Below are 22,791 nucleotides of genomic sequence, written 5' to 3' on the forward strand. Positions count from 1 at the left end.
AAGCAAGTATTAACGGATATAAAGGGATAAACTGACAGTAATACAATAATATTAAGGGACTTTAACACCCCACTTACATCAATGGACAGATTTTCCGAACAGAAAATCAATAAGGAAACACTGGCCTTAAATAACACATTAGACCAGTTGGATTTAATAGACATTACAGGACACTGCATCCAAAAAACGCAAAATACACATTCTTTTCAAGTGCACATAAAATTTTCTCCAGGATAGGTCACATTCTAGGCCACAAAACAAGTCTCAAGAAATTTAAGAGGATACAAATTATATCAAGCATCTTTTCCAACCACAATGGTATGAAACTAGAAATCAATTACAGGAAAAAAAGGGGGAAAACAAACATGGGGAGACTAAACAACATGCTATGAAAAAAACTAATGGGTCAATGAAGAATTCAAAAACAAAATCAGAAAATACCTTGAAACAAATGAAAATAAAAGCACAACTTTCCAAAATCTATGGGAAAAAGCAAAAGAAGTTCTCAGAGGGAAGTTTATAATGATACAGGCCTACCTCAAGAAACAAGAAAAATCTCTCAAATAAACATCTTAACCTTAGAAAAAGAAGAACAAACTAAGCCCAAAGTCAGCAGAGGAAGGAGATTAAGAAAAGATCAGAGTGGGAATAAATAAAATTGAGACCAAAAAAAAAAAATAGAATAAATCTATGAAACCAAGGGCTAGTTTTGTTTTGTTTTTTAACAGAAAAACGAAATTGGTAAGCCTTTAGCAATGCTCATTAAGAACAAAATTGCAAGGACCCAAATAAACAGACTAAGAAATGAAAGAGGAGAAATAACCAATACCATAGCAATACAAAAAAATCATAAGAGAATACTACAAACGGTTATATGCCAACAAATTGGACAATCTAGAAGAAATGGACAAATTTCTAGAAAAATACACATGCCAAGACTGAATCAGGAAGAAACAGACAATCTGAACAAGGCCAATCACTAGTAGTGAAACTAAATTTGGAACAACAACAACAAAAAAACGCCCAGCAAACAGAAGTCCAAGACCAAACAGCTCAGGGGAATTCTACCAAGCATATAAAGAAGAGTTAATACCTATCCTTCTCAAAATATCCACAAAAACTTAAGAGGAGGAAATACTCCCAAATTCATTCTACAAGGCTACCATTATCCTGATACCAAAACCAGACAGACACTACAGAAAAAAGAAAATTACAACCCAATATCTCTGATTAATAAAGGTGCAATAATCCTCAACAAAATGTTAGCAAACCGAATTCAACAATATATAAAAAGGATAATTCACCGTGATCCAGTGGGATTTATAGCAGGGATGCTATGATGGTTCAATACCCACAAATCAATCAATGTGATACACCACATTAACAAAAAGAAGGGTAAAAATCACATGGTCATCTCAATAGATGCAGAAAAGCATTGGACAAAATTCAACACCCATTCATGATAAAAACTCTCAACAAAGTTGATATAGAGGGAACATACCACAACAAAATAAAAGCCATTTGTTACAAACCCACAGCTAACATCATGCACAATGGTGAAAAACTAAAACAAGACAAGTATGCCCACTCTCACCATTTCTATTTCAAGACAAGTATGCCCACTCTCACCATTTCTATTTAACATAATATTGGATATCCTAGCTACAGCAATTAGACAAGAAGAAATAAAAGGAATCCAAATTGGAAGGGAAGAAGTAAAACTGTCACTATTTTCACATGACATGTATAGAAAACCCTGAAGTCTCCACCAGAAAACTATAAGAGCTAATAAATGAATTCACTGAAATTGCAAGATACAAGATTAATATACAGAAATCTGTTGCTTTTCTAAACACTAATAATGAACTATCATAAAGAGAAAGCAAGCAAATAATGTCACTTAAAATTACATCAAAAAGAATAAAATACCTACAAATAAACTTAACCAAGGAGGTGAAAGACCCATACTCTGAAAACTATAAGACATTGATTAAGGAATTGAATAAATAAATGGAAAGATATCACATGTTCATGGATTGGAAGGATTAAAAATTTTTAAATGTTCATTCTACCCAAAGCAGTCTACAGATTTAATGCAGTAACTATCAAAATACCAATGACGTTTTTCACAGAACTAGAACAAATAATCCTAAAATTTGTATGGAACCACAAAAGACCCCAAAGAGCCAAAACAATCTTGAGAAAAAAGAACAAAGCTGGAGGTATCACACTTGCTGACCTCAGACTATACTACAAAGCTACAGTAATCAAAACACTATGATACTGGCACAAAACAGATACATAGACCAATGGAACAGAATAGACAGCCCAGAAATGAAACAATGCACATATGGTCAATTAATCTATGAAAAAGGAGGCAAGAATACACAATAGGGAAAAGACAGTCTCTTCAATAAGTGGTGTTGGGAAAACAGTTACATGTGAAAGAATAAAATTAGAACATTTTCTCACACTATATACAAAAATAAACTGAAAATGGATTAAAGATCTAAATGTAAGACCAGAAACCATAAAACTCCTGGAAGAAAACATAGCCAGTGCCCTCTTTGACATAAGTCTTAGCAATATCTTTCTGGATCTGTCACCTCAGGCAAGGGAACAATAGCAAAAATAAACAAATGGACCTAATTAAACTTAAAAGCTTTAGCACAGTGAAGAAAATAATCAACAAATTGAAAAGTTAACCTACTGAATGGGAGAATATGTTTGTAAATGATACATCTGATAAAGGCTTAATATCCAAAATATATAAAGAGCTAATATAACTCAATATCAACAAAACACACAACTCGATCAAAAAATGGGCAGAATCTAGATAGACATTTCTCCAAAGAAGACATACGGATAGCCAAAAGGCACATGAAAAAATGCTCAATATTGCTAATTATTAGAGAAATGCACATCAAAACTACCATGAGATATCACTTCACACCAGTCAGAATGGCCATGATGAAAAAGTCTACAAATAATAAATGCTGGAGAGGGTGTGGAGAAAAGAGAACCCTCCTACACTGTTGATGGGAATGTAAATCGGTGCAGTCACTATGGAGAACAGTATGGAGATTCCTTAAAAAACTAAACATAGAGCTACCATATGATTCTGCAATCCTACTTCTGGGCATATATCCAAGAGAAAACCATAATTCAAAAAGATACATGCACCTCAATATTCATTCAGCACTATTTACAATAGCCAAGACGTGGAAGCAACCAAAGTGCCCATCAACAGAGGAATGGATAAAGATGTGATATATAAATATATATAGATATAGATATAATGGAATATTACTCAGCCATAAAAAGAATGAAATAATGCCATTTGCAGCAACATGGATGGACCTAGAGATTATCATACTAATGAAGTCAGACAGAGAAAAACAAGTATCATATGATATCACTCATATGTGGAATCTAAAAAAATGATACAAATGAACTTATTTACAAAAAAGAAACAGACTCACAGACATAGAAAACAAACTTATGGTTACCAAAGGGGAAAGCAGGGAAGCAATAAATTAGGAATTTGGGAGTAACATATACACACTAAAATAGGTAAACAATAAGGACCTATTGTATAACACAGGGAACTATACTCAATATTTTGTAATAACCTATATGGGAAAAAATCTGAAAAAGAATATATGTATATATAACTGAATCACTTGGCTGTACACCCGAAACTAACAACAGCATTGTAAATCAACTATACTTCGATAAAAAATAATTTTAAATAGATGTATTTAGAGTTCAATTTGTGCAATTAAATCCTGAATTCACTCAAAATTGCCTCCAAAGCAGATAATGTAATAAAACAATTCTGTGGGGGAGGGGCAGTTATTGAGTTCAGGGAAGGGTGCTATTATTCAGGTAAATCTTACCCCACTGGACACAGAAGTCATAAACAGAAGCAATTACAAGCGAAAGTATTCTCACATCCCACCCATCAAGGCACGATTATGGAAAGCTCTGTTCCTCTCATTCCCTGCCTTTGCATGCTTAGCACTTTTTTCCCTTTCACACTCCTCAGCTGCTTGGGCCTGGCAGGTAGAAAAATCCTAGTCCCTACTCGTACCAAGGCAGCCTCACAGGGAGCAAATATAGAGATGGAGAGGGAGAAGGAGCTATACGTATACACAGCATAAGTAATTCTTCTCTACTGTGACTATTAAGAAATTAATCTGATTATTAGGCACAATACAATCTATATATTCAAATGAGCACTATCTTTTCACATTTCAGACTAACAGCAAACAATCACTATTGTCTAGTGAGTGCTTACCATATGCCAGCCAGACACTGATACAAGAACTCAACATGCATCACCACTTTTAATCTCACAATAATCCTGGAAGGTGGGCACCATTAATATCCCCAGATTGCAGATGAGGAAACTGAGGCACAGAGAAGTCCAATAATTTTTAACCCTCAACAGCAGACCCAGGACTTAAACCCAGTATTATTCCAGAGCCTGTGCTTTTAATAATGACCCTACCAACCTGCCTGTCAATATTACAATCTTTTTTTTAAATAGTAATCTTTTATTTATTTATTTATTTTTGTATTTATTTTTGGCTGTGTTGGGTCTTTGTTTCTGTGTGAGGGCTTTCTCAAGTTGTGGCAAACGGGGGCCACTCTTCATCATGGTGCACAGGCCTCTTCACTATCGCGGCCTCTCTTGTTGCGGAGCACAGGCTCCAGACGCACAGGCTCAGTAGTTGTGGCTCACGGGCCTAGTTGCTCCGCGGCATGTGGGATCTTCCCAGACCATGGCTCAAACCCGTGTCCCCTGCATTAGCAGGCAGACTCTCAACCACTGTGCCACCAGGGAAGCCCAATATTACATTCTTTTTCCAATTATGCTCTTATTCTTGCAAATTCCTCTCTAGCAATTTCCCTCAGGGCCAATATATCAGTCACAGAAGAATACTTGTCTCAATAATTTATAACCATTCCACATTTTTAAAAAAATGATAACATCTTACTTGAACTCATTATTCACTGTTCTATTAACTATGGAAGATATAAAGATACAGCAAATAAATGGGAAAAAAATAAAACAGATCCTAGCACCAAGTATGTACTTACTGTTTCAAACTAAAAACATTCTCACTCGAGGCTTCATTGAGGCAAAAGTCAGAAAAGTTCAAAAATATGTTAGTGCTAGGAAACCGTCAATGAAATTAAAAGACAACCTACAGAATGGGAGAAAATATTTGCAAATAATGCAACCAACAAAGGGTTAATATCCAAAATATACAAACAGCTCATACAACTCAATATCAAAACACAAACAACCCAAACAAAAATGGGCAGAAGTCTAAAACAGACAGTTTTCCAATGAAGACATACAGATGGCCAGCAGGCCCATGAAAAGACATTCAACACTGCTAATTATTAGAGAAATGCAAATCAAAGCTGCATGAGGTACCACCTCACCCCAGTCTGAATGGTCATCATCAAAAAGTCTACAAATAATAAATGCTGGAGAGGGTATGGAGAAAAAGGAGCCCTCCTATACTATTGGTGGGAGTAAATTGGTGCAGCCACTGTGAAGACATTATGGAGGTTCCTTAAAAAACTAAAAATAGAACTATCATATGATCCAGCAATTTCATGTCTGGTTATATATCTGGAAAAAATGAGAACACTAATTTGAAAAAATACATGTACCCCAATGTTCATAGCAGCATTATTCACAATAGTGAAGACATGGAAACAATCCAAGTGTCCATCAACAGTGATTGGATTAAGAAGCTGTAGTATGTACAAGGGCATGAAACTAGAAATCTACCATGGGAAAAGAAATGAGGGGAAAAAATGATTACATGGAGACTAAACAACATGCTTCTAAAAAACCAATGAGTCAACAAGGAAATCAAAAAGGAAATTTAAAAATACCTTGAGACAAATGACAATGAAAACACAACCATACAAAATCTATGGAATGCAGCAAAAGCAGTTCTTAGAGGGAAGTTCATAGCAATATGACTTTCCTTAAAAAGCAAGAAAAATCTCAAATAAAAAACCTAACCTACCACCTAAAAGAATTAGAAAAGTAACAACAACAAGAACAACAACAAAAAGTCAGTATTAGGAAGGAAATAATAAAGATCAGGGAGAAAATAAATAAAATAGAGATTAAAAAATAGAGAAGATCAATAAAACCAAGAGCTGGTTCTTTGAAATGGTAAACAAAATTGACAAACCTCTGGCCACACTCACCGAGAAGAAAAGAGAGAGAACCCAAATAAACAAAAAAAGAAGGGAAAAAGGAGAAATCTCAATTGATACCGCAGAAATACAAAAAACCCTAAGAGAACGCTATGAACAACTACATGCCAACAAATTTGACAACCTAGAAGAAATGGACAAATTTCTAAAAACATATAGCCCACCAAAATTGAATCAAGGAGAAACAGATAATTTTAACAGACTGATCACTAGAAGTGAAAAAGAATTTGTAATTTTAAAACTCCCTACAAAACAAAAGTTCAGGACCAGATGGCTTCACAGGCAAATTCTTCCAAACATACAAAGAAGAACTTACACCAATTCTTCTCAAACTCTTGCAAAAGATTGAAGAGGAGGGAACACTCCCAAACACATTCTATGAATCTACCATCACCCTGATACCAAAACCAAACAAAGACACCACCAAAAAAGAAAATTACAGGCCAATATCTTTGATGAATATAGATGCAAAAATTCTCAACAAGATATTAGCAAACTGAATCCAACAACACATAAAAAAGATCATACACCATGACCAAGTGGGATTCATTGCAAGTTCACAAGGTTGGTTCAATATATGCAAATCAATCAGTGTAATACACCACATTAACAAAAGAAAAGCAAAAAACCACATGATTATCTCAATAGATGCAGAAAAAGTATTTGACAAAATTCAACATCCATTCATGACAAAAACACTTACCAAAGTGGGTATACAGGGAACATATCTCAACATAGTAAAAGCTATTTATGACAAACCCACAGCCAACATAATACTTAATGGTGAAAAGCTGAAAGCCTTCCTGCTAAAATCTGGAACAAGACAAGGATGCCCACTCTCACTACTTCTATCCAACATAGTATTGGAAGTCCTAGTCACAGCAATCATACAAGAAAAAGAAATAAAAGGTGTCCAAGTTGGAAGGGAAGAGGTAAAATTGTCACTATATGCAGATGACATGATACTATATATAGAAAACCCTAAGGACTCCACACAAAAACTACTAGATCTAATAAATGAATTCAGCAAAGTAGCAGGATACAAGCGTAACATTCAGAAATTGGTTGCATTTCTTTACACTAACAATGAATTAGAAAGGGAATGTAAAAAAAAAAAAAAAAAAACCTTTTAAAATTGCACCAAAAAAAAAAAAAAACCTAGGAATAAACCTGACCAAGGAGGTGAAAGACTTATATGCTGAGAACTATAAAACATTAATAAAGGAAATTAAAGAGGATTCAAAGATATCCCATGCTCTTGGATTGGAAGAGTTAATATTGTTAAAATGACAATACTACCCAAAGCATTCTGCAGATTTAACGTGATCCTTATCAAATTACCCATGATATTTTTCACAGAACTAGAACAAATAATCCAAAAATTTATATGGAATCATAAAAGATCCCTAATTGCCAAAGCAATGCTGAGGAAAAAAAAACAAAGCAGGAGGCATAACTCTCCCAGACTTTAGACAATACTACAAAACTACAGTAATCAAAACAGTGTGGTATTGGTACAAAAATAGACATACGGATCAATGGAACAGAATAGAGAGCCCAGAAATAAATCCACACGGTCAATTAATCTTTGACAAAGGAGGCAAGAATATAAAATGGGAAAATGTTCTTCAGCAAGTGGTGCTGGGAAAGTTAGCTGCATGTAGATCAGTGAAGTTAGAATACACTCTCACACCATGCACAAAAGTAAACTTAAAATGGCTTAGTGACTCAAACATAAGACATGATACCATAAAACTCCTAGAAGAGAGCACAGGCAAAACATTCTCTGACATAAATTACACCAGTGTTTTCTTAGGTCAGTCTCCCAAGGCAATAGAAATAAAAACAAAAGTAAATAAATGGGACCTAGTCAAACTTACAAGCTTTTGCACAGCAAAGGAAACCATAAAAAAGAAAAATGAAAAAACCTACAGAATGGGAGAAAATATTTGCAAATGATGCAACTGAGAAGGGCTTAATCTCCAAAATATACAAACAGCTCATACAACTCAACAACAAAAAAACAAAAAACCCAATAAAAAAATGGGCAGAAGACCTTAATAGACATTTCTTTAAAGAAGACATACAGATAGCCAGTAGGCACATGAAAGGATGCTCAATACCACTAATTATTAGAGAAATGCAAATCAGAACTACAGTGAGGTATCACCTCACACTGGTCAGAATGGCCATCATCAAAAAAGTCTCCAAACAGTAAATGCTGGATAGGGTGTGGAGAAAGGGGAACCCTCCTACACTGTTGGTGGGAATGTAAATTGGTGCAGCCACTATGGAGAACAGTATGGAGGTTCCTCAGAAAACTAAAATTACAATTACCATATGATCCAGCAATCCCAGTCCTGGGCATATATCCGGACAAAACTATAATTCAAAAAGATACATACACCCCTGTGTTCATAGCAGCACTATTCACAATAGCCAAAACATGGAAACAACCTAAATGTCCATCGACAGATGAATGGATAAAGAAGATGTACACATATACAATGGAATATTACTCAGCCATAAAAAAGAACAAAATAATGCCATTTGCAGCAACATGGATGCAACTAGAGATTATTATACTAAGTGAAGTAAGTCAGAAAGAGACAGACAAATACCATATGATATCACTTACATGTGGAATCTAAAATATGGCACAAATGAACCTATCTACAAAGCAGAAATTCATAGAGATAGAGGACAGATTTGTGGGTTCCAAGGGTTGGGTGGGAGGGAGAGGGGTGGACTAGGAGTTTGGGATTGGTAGATGCAAACTATTATATATAGAATGGATAAACAATATGGTCCTACTATACAGCACAGGGAACTATATCCAATCTCCTAGGATAAAACATAATGGAAAAGAATACTAAAAAAATGCATATATTTCCATAACTGAGTCACTTTGCCATACAGCAGAAATTGGCACAACATTGTAAATCAACTAGACTTCACTTTAAAAAAAGAATTATGAGAGAAAGTATGTAGCCGGTATAATTAATAAAATTAGAGAATTTAAAATTGCTGCAGCCATTATGGAAAACAGTATGAAGATTCCTCAAAAAATTAATAGAACTACCATATGATCCAGGTATTCCACTTCTGGGTATTTATTCAAAGAATATGAAAACAGTAATGTGAAAATTTATATTCACCTCTATGTTCATGATTTACAGTATCCAAGATATGGAAACAACCTAAGTGCCCATCAACAGATGATGGATAGAGAAGATGTGGTATATATATACAATGAAATACTACTCAGCCATAAAACAATGCAATCATGCCATTTGCAACAACATGGATGGACCTTGAACATCTTATGCTAAATTAAATCAGTCAGATGGAGGAAGACAAATACAGTATGATTTCATTCACATATGGAATATAAAAACAAACAAGCAAATAAAACAAAATAAATAACCAAATCAAACAAACCTGGAGATACTGAGAACAGAGTAGTGGTTACCAGATGGTAAGGGGTGGGAGGGGGGTGTGAAATGGGCAAAGGGAGTCAGTTGTATGGTGACAGATAGAAACTAAACTTTTGGTGGTGAACACACTGTACTGTATACTGAAAAAGAAATATAATGTTTTACACATGATACTTATGTTATAAACCAATATTACATCAATAACTTTTTTTAAATAAAAAAGGAAGATGTGGTATATATATATATATATATATATACACAATGGAATTCTACTAAGCCATAAAAAAAGAATAAAATTCTGCCATTTGCAGCAACGTGGATGAAGCTAGAGATTATTATGCTTAGTGAAATAAGTCAGAGAAAGACATGTCATGTATGATATCACTTATATGTAGAATCTAAAAACTAATACAAATAAGTGTATAGCAAAACAGAAAAACAGACTCAACATAGAAAACAAACTTACGGTTACCAAAGAGGAGAGGAAGTGAGGAAGTGGGGGTACTGCATTAACAAACTACTGTATATAAAATAATCAACAAGGATATACTGTACTGCACAGAGAATTATACCAATGATCTTGTAATAACCTATAATGGATTATAATCTGCAAAAATATGAATCACTTTGCTGTACACCTGAAACTAACAATATTGGAAATCAACTATACTTCAATTAAAAAAATATGTTAGTGCCTTAGAGCTTGATAAAAATGCACATGGATTTTTAGTCACATTAAAGCACAGAATGTGGTATACATATGTACAATGGAATATTTATATTTTTCAACCATTAAAAAGAAGAAAATCTTGTCATTTGCAACAACATGGTTGAACCTGGAGGACATTATTCTAGTTGAAATAAGCCAGACAAAGACAAAAATAAAAGCTGATTTTGTAGAAACAGAGAGAGTAGAATGGTAGTTGCCACAGGCTGGGGGTAGGGAGAAATGGGGTGATACAGGTCAAATGGTACAAATTTTCAATTATGAGAAGAATGAGTTCTGAGGATCTAATGTATGGCATGGTGACTATAGTTAATAACATGCTACTGTGTACTTAAAAGTCCCAAGAGTAAATCTTAGCATTCTCAGAACAACAAAAGAGAGTTAATTATGTGAGGTGACGGATTTGTTAATTATACTGATCTTGGTAATCATTTCACAAATGTATATCAAATCGTGTTATACACTCTAAATATATACAATTATATTTGTCAATTTTTCCCAATTACTCTTCAATAAAGTTCAAAAAAGACATTTTAAGACAAAACCAGAATAACTTATTTTCACTTTAATAATTCAAAATATTTATTAGGATTCTGTCAGTCTGCTCCTAGAGGAGCAGGGAAACAACAGTGAACAAAACAGTTAACAGCTCTACGTTGTGAAGTTTGTGTTTTAGTGGGATACACATGATACACCAATCAAAATACAACATAATGCCAGAGAGAGACAAATGCTATGAAAAAATAAAGGGATAGCGTCTGAAGGAGGTTGCTATTTGGGGCAGATGATCAGGAAAACCTCTCTACAGAAGGGGACATTTAACAGAGAGCAGAAGGAAGAAAGGAGGTGAACTGCAGCTCTGGAGGGGAGCACCCGGTGGGCACACATTGGAAATCTGAAGGCATAGCCGAGGGGGCGGTTGATGGGGTGGAAGGTTTGTTACAGTGTGAGGGAGAAATTTCCTTTATTATATTTCCATTATTTTGGGTACTGTTCATAGTCATACAAGTACTGGATCACTCATATAGTAAATGTTTCTCATGAGCCTATAAACCACACTTGGGCTCAGTGCTGGGGATAGTGGCCTATCACAAAATAAATATAAAATTCCACCTTGTGAAGGACAAGTGCATGGTGTGTGTAGGCCAGGGGCATCCTGCCCTGTTTTGGGGGGTTTGCCTGAGGAGGCTACATTCTAGCTGAGAGGTGAAGGGTGAGAAGAGTTAACCCAGTGACAAGTGGGAAAAGCAGTATTCCAGGCAGAGAGAGCAGCATATGCAAAAGCCCTGTGGTCACAGGGAACATGCAGGGAGCAGCTAAGAGTAGTGAAGTCTGGGTGGAGGTACAGCAGGAAGATGTGGCAGAGGCAGAGCATGCAGGGTTGTCCTCGTGTAGCCTGACTGAGGACGTGGTCTGTGAACTGTGAGCAGTTGGAGGCTACCGAAGTGTTTTAAGTCAGTTAAGAGTCTCAGAGCTTGGAGATTCCTTAAGAACTTGAGAAGTACAGTCAGAAGTTGGGCAGGTTTCACTGTGTCTCTACTTGTTCAGGTTTTCCTACAGGTTTATTTTGATCCATCCAATGAAAACTTCAGCAGCTTTTAAAAAAATTATCTAATGTAATAACATGAATGGGATTACACTAAGCAATAAAGTCTCAAAGAATTCCCATTCCAGGATTAGTCAAAGTTTTCTATTTTTATTAGATCATACTTGTTTATTATCCAGAAATCCCAAATATACATTCTGTGAAGAACTAGCCCAAAATGTTTCTCAGAGCGTCAGACTCTAAAATCTGTTCTGAAAATGCAGTTGAAGGAAGTGTACAGTTTTGGACTCTGGAATTGGAGTAAGACGTAGAGATAAAAAATGGAACCAAGGACCATATTTAGAGATTATTCTCCATGAGAAGGATAATAAAGATCTGCCTAATAATGATAATAATCAGATAAGAAATAAGATGAGATAATAATCAGATAAGAAAAGGAGGTTTTATGGAACTTGTGTTCCAGCACAATCAGTCCAGTGCCCATAGCACAATCAGTCCAGTGCCCACAAATCACTTATCTAGCAGCTGAGATATAAAGAATGCTCGGATGGGACTTCCCTGGTGGTGCAGTGGGTAAGATTCCAAGGTCCCAATGCAGGGGGCCTGGGTCTGATCCCTGGTCAGGGAACTAGATCCCACATGCATGCCACAACTAAGAGTTCACATGCCACAACTAAGGATCTTTCCTGCCGCAACTAAGGAGCCCATGTGCTGCAACTAAGGAGACTGCTGGCTGCAACCAAGGAGCACATGTGCCACAACTAAGGAGCAGGAGAGCCACAACTAAGGATCCTGCCTGCCACAACTAAGGAGCCCATGTGCTGCAACTAAGGAGCCTGTCAGCTGCAACTAAGGAGACTGCTGGCTGCAACTAAGGAGCCCACAAGCCACAACCAAGGAGCCCACCGGCTGCAACTAAGACCCAGTGCAACCAAATAAATAAATAACAAATATTAAAAAAAAAAAAGAATGCTCCCAGGCACTTCCTGCAAATGTTGACAAAGAACTTTCTGCTATTAAATAAGTTAATACCTGAGGAAGCAAAGGCAAAAGCAAAGAGCAAAATGACATGGGAACATCAAACTCTGGGGAATGTGGAGAGCTGGGGCAGGCATCCCAGGTCCACATGAATTGGCTCAGAGGAGCTCATAAGAATTACACAAAGATTACAGAATGTGGAGGGAAATACCCTGGAAATAGATAAAAGGACAATTCAAGAAAAGGCATGAAGGTATGAGACTCAGGGAAGAGACTGTGAAAGATATTTGTTTTACTTTTGTTCAATTCACAAACTCAGAGAAAACACAAAGGGAAGGATATAAAAATATTCAAAAGTAACTGGACATGTCAAACAATATATTAGGAAACATCTTAAATTTGGAACAATTAGAATTTGAGAGACTATACAGCTGACATTTCCAGTGCATGTCCTTGACATCATGCAGTGAACAAGGTCCCATGACTCTCTGCCTGGCCGTTTCCTCCCAGCCACCCCAGGAGGCCAGGAGTGACTGAAGGTCACCCATGGAGTAGCCCTTAGCCACTTGTGACTGAGAAAAGGAAAAAAAAAAACTCCTACCTTTAATTTGGCATATAGGACAACTCTGAAACATCTCGTGCACTGTATCCCAGATAATAATCTACGGATCTGATTTTTTAAAAATAAATTTATTTATTTATTTATTTTTGGCTGTGTTGGGTCTTCGCTGCTGTATGTGGGCTTTCTATAGTTGAGGCGAGTGGGGGCTACTCTTAGTTGCGGTGTGCAGGCTTCTCATTGTGGTGGCCTCTCTTGCTGTGGAGCACCAGGCTCTAGGCACGCAGGCTTCAGTAGTTGCAGCATGCAGGCTCAGTAGCTGTGGCTCACGGCATCTAGAGCACAGGCTCAGTAGTTGTGGTGCATGGGCTTAGTTGCTCCACGGCATGTGGGATCTTCCCGGACCAGGGATTGAACCCGTGTCCACTGCATTGGCAGGCGGATTCTCAACCACTGTGCCACTGGGGAAGCCTGGATCTGATTATTAATGTTTCCTGTACTGGCTGCTTTCCCTTCTCTGTCTCATTTCCTCCCCCCCACCCCCCACCATTTCATGGAACCACCTACTAAATAAACTATTTCACTTGAATTCTTGTCTTTTGGAAAATCCCAAAGTAAGAAAGTAATGGAACGTAATTTAGAACTGAGTTCTTTTAACTCTGGCTTGTGAGCGTAAGTTTATTGTGTATTTTAAAATACAAGGGGCATTTCTAACAACCAGGAGAGAGGAAGGTGGGATAAGGGAGTAGAAATAAATATTTTAAAGCAATTTAAAAGAACAGAGAGCTTGATAGAAAGATGAATGGTCATACATTTGTGATATTCCTAAGTGAAATAATACCTTAACTGTATTAGGAGGTTCAGCTTTCCTAACTCTGTAGTTAATTTAAAAATTAAAAGAAAATATGAATCCATCTTTGGGCTAATAAAACAAAATAGTTGTCATGTTTTAGATTTCTTCTTACATACTCTATAGATTTCCTGCCCCCCACCTCAACACACACACAAAATTATCATAATAGCGATTCTAAACTGAATTCACAGTCTTGGGAATAAATGTGCTTATTTTTAGTTTGTATTTTATTTGTTCTGTAATTTTGATTGACAATCAAATCTGTCCAGGAATATATGATTATTTAACACTTTTATGATTAAGCTTTTATTATTTTTGAAAAAGAATACAAAGTAGAACAAATGAAAACTATTATTCCAGCAACAAGTAATGGGTGATTCATATCCTTATTATTAAGAGATTAAGTGCGCAGATAAACTATCAGTTTTCAAGGTACAATATTAACCTGGCCACCAATCTCTGCATCTTCCCATGAAGCTAGTTTCAAAAACAAAGATGTAAGAAATTTCTAGCAAAATAAATGAAAATTCACCCCTTAAAAACACTATTTTGCACATTCTTGTATGAAAGGACTTTGTAAAATAGGGCTGTTATTTCCAAATTCCACCCTCCTTGGAGAAGATTCATTCTGAATCCTACCCCCAGGACTCTGCTGCACAATAGACTAGATTAAAAAAAGAAGATGGAAGTGTCTTGATTGCTTGACCCGATGAATGAAATTTCAGAATATTTCCCTGAAATCTGCTGCATCTACGGACTACCATATCTGTTTGCTAATTTCGACAGATTCAGACAAATGATATGTGATCAGCAAAAGAAGATTCTCACTCCATGATAATTAATGGATTGCAAAGGAACCCTAAAAAGCATGCTAAAAAAGTCTCAATTCATCAAAATAATGCTCATTTACCCAAGAAGCACCAACTTTGTAAATATATGTGTAAGTATATATATCATCATTTATTCATTCACATAATAAAATTTATTCAGCATCTATTATTTGCCAGATGCTGGGACAGGTATTAGGACATAAAAACCCTTTCCTTGACCTTGAATGTCTATAGATGGAAAGAGAGCAAAAGAATCATATATACAATAGATGCAATAAAATGTTCCAAGTGTCATATTGCGTAGCAAGTCTACTAATTCATTCACAGATTCATTCAACGACTCTGTACACCTACTGTGTGCCAAAGATCACTTCAATTACAAGTAATTGAGGGGCAGAGTTACCTTAAAGGAAAGATAGTTTGTTATTTTAAACACATAATGGTACGATTCTATACATGTGTATTACCTGGGTAATTGAGGAAAACTTATTAAATATGTAAATATCTTTCCTTTGCAAGCCAAGAAAAGAAATGAAAGCCCAAACCAGTTAAAAAACGGTGTTAGAGAGCCATAAAATAATTGTCCTTACCAGGAATACAGAATTGTTCCTACAACAGATGTAAGTTTACTGCTTTCTTGTTTTTGCTTTGCCAGGCCAAAGTCAGCTACAATTCAAGAAAAAAAACAATTTGATTATATTTTCCCAGAATTAGCATTGTTCCTTAGCTTTTAACATTCTGCAAAAACAAAACAAAACAAAGCAAAAAGCTATTACAATTCACAAGAGAAAGCTTTTCTTGTTTTCCCTGTCAAAATGCCCCATGCGCCAATCTTCTGAACCACTCCCAGCCTTCATTAATGGTGTACATACATTAGGTCATTATGCTATCTATATATATTGACATAATGAGGTTTCATTAAAAAATATTAAAATAAGTCTTTCTGACTGGAAGATAGGACAAAGTACTTATTGAACTTGTGATTCTACTTTTTTAGGTTACTCTTTATAATTTTCAAATAAATAAAATGAATCTAATATTTTGGCATATGGCAGTCATCACCTCATCCGGCTAAAAAAGTAAACAAATATGGTAAGCCTAAATAATCACCATGAAGGTCTGAAAACCTGAAATTAATGGTATCTATTTGTACGAAGTCATAGTAAATAACAATGTTCACAGTCATCTCAAAATACTTATATAATAATATAATTACGTTAATACAATGGATTTTAATTTTTAAACTAGAACACTAAATATTTATATTTAATATTAGCACTAGCTATATTTTTCAAAGCACCTTCACATACTTCTCTTTTTTAAGCCACTCAATAACTCAAAGTGGTAGAAACAGATATTATTCCTATTATCATTGTATGGATTTATAAACATTTCAAGAGGTTTAATTATTAGAATTAAACAAAAACACAGTGTTGAACCAGGGCAAAAATTCAAGTTGCTATTCCTAATCAAGTTTGATGTTCACAATATCACTTTTTAAAGTGTACTAAATATGTATGGAATTTCACTGTAATGAATTTTAATAAAAAGTATTTGATTATCTATACTAAAGTGTCTTTGACAAGTTGAAAATATTCTGAAGTACCTTGACTTCAAAGTAATATTAATTCATGTTATTAATAACAATATCCATTTACAAAACAACAACCTTGAGCTAGCACAGATTTAGCAGTGTACATATATTGTCTATTTTAATACTCACAGTGCAATAGGAATTACTATAGTTAGTGCCTGTTAGTGCTTAAAGGCAAGGACTCTGGAACCAAACAGGCTCAGTTCAAATCCTGGCTTCATTATGTGCTACCTGAGTAACCCTGGGCAAGTTATTTAATCTCTCTTTGCAATAGTTTTCTTATCTGTAAAATAGGGATTGTAATAATATAGATAGTAGTACTATAATATTAAAATCTGAATAAGTTAACATATGCAAATGTAGTATAGCATAGTGATAATCAACTGATGTATATTGCTATTTAATCTTCACAACCACCCATTTTATAGATGAGGAAACTGAGGCGCAAAGAGAATGAGTGCCTTGCTCAGGGTTTCTCAGGGAGAAATGAACAGAGTTAGACATGAATTTGAGGTTGCTAAATTCTAAAGCCCCAAATTCTTATCAAAACAGAATACAATACTGCCAACAAAGAAAAATCAGGCCCAAACCATTTTATTTACAAATTCAACCAAACACTTAAAGGATAAATATCAGTTATGCATAAACTCTACCAGAAAATAGAAGAGGAGAGAACACTTCCCAACTCATTTTATGAAGTCAACGTTACCCTGAATAAGTCCAGACAAAGACATTACGAGAAAAGAAAAGCACAGAACAATATTCCCCATGAGAATAGATACAAAAAATAAGTAAATCCAATCTAGGGATATATTAAAAAGGATAACAAATAATAACCAAGTGGGGTTTATGCCAAAAATACAACGCTGATCCAACATTTAAAAATTAATCAATATAGTTCACCAGATCAGAACATTAGAGAAGGAAATCATACGAACATCTCAATAGTTGTATAAGAAGAATTTGAGAAAATTCAATATCTATTCCTTTCAGCAAAGTGGAAAATAGACAGGCATTTCCTTAACCTGATAAAGGGCATCTATGAAAAACCTACAGCCAACTTTCTAGTTAATGTTAAAAGATTGAATGTCTTTCCCTTAAGATCAAAAAAACAAGGCTGGATGTTATCTTGACTTATGGTGATCATTTCACAGTATATAACAAATATCGAATCATTATGTTACACACCTGAAACTAATACAATGTTGTAGGTCAATTATATCTCAATTAAAGCAAAGAAGAAAAATAAAAAAGAAATAAAAGATATAGCCATCTTGTTAATATATTGATAGATATTTTGAAGAGATTGTCATATAAGAACATTTTTAATGTGCCTTGATAACTGAATTTTAAAAATAAATCAGAAAACATTATTTTCTCTTTCCTTTCAAAAAAAAAGAAAGAAAGAAAACATACTAATTACAATACCATCATAGGAACAAATATCTAGGAATAATATGACAAAGGACATGAAAGACCTATGCAGGGAAAATTATAAAATTTTGTTACAGAGTCATTAAAGAAGATTAAAATTAATGGAGAGAAAGTCCAAATTCATGGATTGGGATTTTCAATATTATATAGATTTCATTCTTCCTAAACTAATTTATGTAATTCTAATTAAATGTCTTCATATTTTGGGCAGAACTTCACAAATTGAGTATAAAATTCATATAGAAATAGAAACTGCCAAGAGGAGCCATGGATTTTAATATAAAAGAGGACAGAGTTTTCTATAGTATATTAAGAATTATTACAAGGCTATAGTAATTAAGACAAGGTAGTATAAACTCAGGATACACAGAAAAAATGGCAAGGATGTCCACTCTCACCATTCCTATTCAAGATTGTACTACAGGTCCAAGTAAGTACAATAATTGCATACAAATTTTTGTGCGAAGATAATTTTTTATTTCTCTTTGATAGATTCCTTGGAGTGGGATTACTGGATCCTATCATAAGTGTATGTTTAATTTCATAAAAAACTACCAAAATATTTTCCATTGTGTTCTCACCAGAAATGTATGAGAGTTCTAGTTGCTTCTGCCTCCTCACCAGCATTTGAAGTTATCAGGGGTTTTTTAATTAGCCATTTTAACTAGCATGTAGTGGTAGCTCAGTATAGCTTTCATTTGCATTTCCCTAATGACTAATGGTGCTGAACATGTTTTATGTACTTATTTGCCATCTGTGTATCTTCTTTAGTGAAGTTCTTGTTCAAAATTTGGCCCATTTTTTCATGGGGTTGTTTGTATTCTTATTACTGAGCTTTCTTATTATTTGTATTATTGATACTAATTCTTTGTCAGATAGATGATCTACAAATATTTTCTCCTTGTCTTCAACTTGTTTTTTCATCCTCTTAATAATATCTTTCATAGAACAGAAGTTTTAAACTTTAATGAAGTTCAATGAATTAATTTATATATATATTATGGTTTTGATGTTATAGTTTATTTTCATTTATTTATTTTATTCTGGCTGTGCTGGGTCTTCTTTGTGGCACGTGGGCCTCCCTAGTTGCAGCATGTGGGCTTTCTAGTTGCGGTGTGTGGGCTCTAGAGCACACAGGCTTAGTTGCAGCATGTGGGATCTTAGTTCCCTGACAAGGGATCGAACCTGAGCCGCCGGTATTGGGAGCACGGAGACTTAACCACTGGACCACCAGGGAAGTCCCTTGATGTTATAGTTAAGAAATATTTGTCTAGTCCAGGCTAGTCTGCTGAAGAGGCCACATAGAGAAGAGGGGTCCTGGTGAATGAGAGGCCAAGTTCCAACCAAAAGCCAGAACTAATTGACCATCATGTGAGTGAGCCTTCTTGGAAGTGGACTCCCAGGCCAAGTCAAGGCTTCAGATGATGCAGCCCTGGCTGACAGCTTGACTGAAGCCTCATGAGAGACCCTGAGCCAGAATCATCCAGCTTAGCTGCTGCTGGATTCCTGTCCCTTGAAATGGTGAGAAAATAAATGTTTGTTGTCTTAAGCCACTAAGCTTTGTGGTAATTGGTTACACAATAATGGATAATTAATACAACCACTATCACCTAGTCCAGGACACCAAGAACTCTCATCCAGGCTACTGAACTATACTTTCTAAGCAGACTCCCCACAGCCATCACTACCCTCCAAAACATAATTCTCCATACCAGAGTCACAGTGATCTTTGAAAGACCTAAAGCAGATATCACTACCTAAAGGTTAAAATTCTTTAAAGGCTTCTGATAGATATTAAGAATAAAGACCAAACTCCTACCAGGCATAAAAGGCCATACATGATCTGGGTTTTCAGAAAGGTCTTTCTTGACCATACTATCAAAAACTCATCCCTTTCCTCAATACTCTCCTATTATATTTATTGAATTCTTACTATCTTTCAATCTGAAATTACTTTCTTTGTTTTTATTTACTTAATATTCATTTACATATTGGGGTCTGTAATTCCTAACCAGAATGCAAGATTCATGAGAGCAAAGATTTTGTGTGGTTTATCACTGTAGACAGATGGAGATGTATCTTTCGATACATATATAGACATATATGCATATGTATGAGTATATTTATCTATCTGTCCTCTCGATACAGTAGTACTACTGACAAATGAGAGGGCTAAGCTCTACAAAGTGTTTTTAAGAACTATGCAAAAGCTAGATGGCTTGTTATAACCTTTCCATTTCTCTATAGTGCAATGGAGAAAACTGTTAGAAATAGTATAGTGTTTCAATATTTTTGGGAGCTCACTATAATTTTGGCATACATAAACTTTGACCAACTTACTATCTAAAATAATACTTTGACTTTTAGTTCTAATGCTACATAGAAATTATCCTGTTTCTATAAAAATGCCACTGATTTTGAAAGGCAAAAAAACAAGGATTGGCACTCACAATGACTCTACTCACTCCAGTTAATTGAGATAATGGCAGAAACTTGGACAGCTGTCTGCAAAATCACTGACGGTCAAGAAGTACTCTTTTTTTTTTTTTTTTAAACAAGGACATTTTAATTAATTCATTCATTTATTTTTGGCTGTGTTGGGTCTTCGTTTCTGTGCGTGGGCTTTCTCTAGTTGTGGCGAGAGGGGGCCACTCTTCATCACGGTGCGCGGGCCTCTCACTGTCGCGGCCTCTCTTGTTGCGGAGCACATGCTCCAGACGCGCAGGCTCAGTAGTTGTGGCTCACGGGCCTAGTTGCTCCGCGGCATGTGGGATCTTCCCAGACCAGGGCTCGAACCCGTGTCCCCTGCATTGGCAGGCAGACTCTCAACCACTGCGCCACCAGGGAAGCCCAAGAAGTACTCTTAAAGAGGAAGAAATCTAATATTGTTTGGCTATTTAGAAAATTCTGGTAGCAGCATTAATGTTTTTATTACTCTTTCCACATCTGTGACCATATTTGGAGTGGAGGAAAAGGTTTTATTTCAGAAAGTGTGGTCATAACAGCATTCATGTGCTAAAATAGAAATTAAAAAATGACAACAGAAAACATTTTATATATAGCACATATTAAAAAGGGTAAAAACCCTCTCCTTTTGTAGAACAAATGATACCAAAAATGTTAAAGACTGTAGCATCTTTATGCTACAGCCTGAAGCTGTCAACTTTCAGATGGAAAAGATGTGTGGTTGAGACCCTAGATTCTTGCTCTGTTGTTTACTATCTGTGCGACATTGGTCACATCACTCACTACTTTGTGTTCTCAAAAAAATGGCCTATAAACTTACTTTTTGCAGGGGTTGCCCAAACAAAACTATGACAATAGATGAGAAGCACTTGGAAATACTGCACAGATATAAGGTGTTCCCATTCCTTTCCACATGAGCATTCATCCATCACATGTCTGTCAGAAACTCCCAAGTTCACAGCCAAACCAGAAAGCCCCAGTCTTTGTCTGGGGATTCACCCCCAGCCCTATGAAGCACCTGCCTCTTCACACCCCATCTGGGATATCCCAAATCGCAGATGACATCACATCTTCCCCATTTCCTAGGCTTGAAATCTCTGACACGTCTCTCTTGCTCCTATACTTACTCACTCACCAGGTCTTATATCTGAATTTCCAATTGTTTCTGTGATCACAGTTTAAATATGCCAGGAGCCCAGGCACTCTCTACTCCTGCAATAACCCAGGTGTACCTCATCAGAAAGCTTTTCCTTATAATCCATTCTACAAAGTATTTAACAGTGGAAAAATCTACCAACCCCGGTCTTCAGCACAGTAGGCCCCCATTAAGTACCAGAAGGTCTCCTGATTACTATTCTTTATAAAGTTTCCAGCTGCCCTATCTGGCCTTCAAGATGGTACATGTACATACTGATTCACTCATTTCTCCAACAAATATCCACTAAGTATATACTATGTTCCAGGTAACGGGCTAGGTACTAAAGATAAGATGGTAACCACATCAGAAACCATTCCATATTGACACAACCCTTAGGACCAGTGGCAGAGATACACATTAAACCAAGAATCACACATATACATGTAAATTTAGAGTTAGGATAAGATCATTAAAGAACAGGTAAATATATGATATTATGAAAGGGTAATGTAGGGGACACAGCTGATCAGGAAAAGCTTCTGTGATAAAATGGTGGTTGAATGAATATATTAAGGAGGGCAGGAGTTAACTAGGTAAGAAAAGAAAGTGGAGAAGAGACTTCCAGGCTGAGGAAGCTACATATACAAAGGTCCTGTGATCAAGGGAGCATGGTCCATTGAGAAACGGAGAAAAAGCCAGGCTTGCCAGAGGGTAGAGAATCAGGGATAAAGGACTCTGCAGGCAATGCTCAGATGACTGAGCTCTCTCATTATCAGCCAATCTAAAATGTCCACTCCAAAAAAGTATTGGCCTCACCCTTGTACCACACTTGATTATGAGCACCTGGGTGCCCTTAAGCCTGCCTTTTTCTTTGCCCGAAATGGCTTCCCTAAGGGAATACTATAAAGAGACTCCATTAAAAGACGAACTCTAGAGGAGAGGAGAAGATGGCGGAAGAGTAAGACGCGGAGATCACC

At 35.9% G+C, this 22,791-nt stretch overlaps 1 protein-coding gene across 1 annotated transcript in view; it reads right to left on the reverse strand.

Annotated features, from left to right (window-relative positions):
- NEK10 (NIMA related kinase 10) overlaps positions 1-22,791 on the reverse strand; it is a 285,708-nt gene that overhangs the window by 170,739 nt on the left and 92,178 nt on the right. Inside the window, exon 22 of the mRNA XM_061196445.1 lies at positions 15,773-15,848. Within this exon, the coding sequence (XP_061052428.1) occupies positions 15,773-15,848 (76 nt within the window). The remainder of the gene's footprint in view (positions 1-15,772; positions 15,849-22,791) is intronic.

The sequence above is a fragment of the Eubalaena glacialis genome, chromosome 7, assembly GCF_028564815.1.
Source record: "Eubalaena glacialis isolate mEubGla1 chromosome 7, mEubGla1.1.hap2.+ XY, whole genome shotgun sequence".
Lineage (NCBI taxonomy): Eukaryota > Metazoa > Chordata > Mammalia > Artiodactyla > Balaenidae > Eubalaena > Eubalaena glacialis.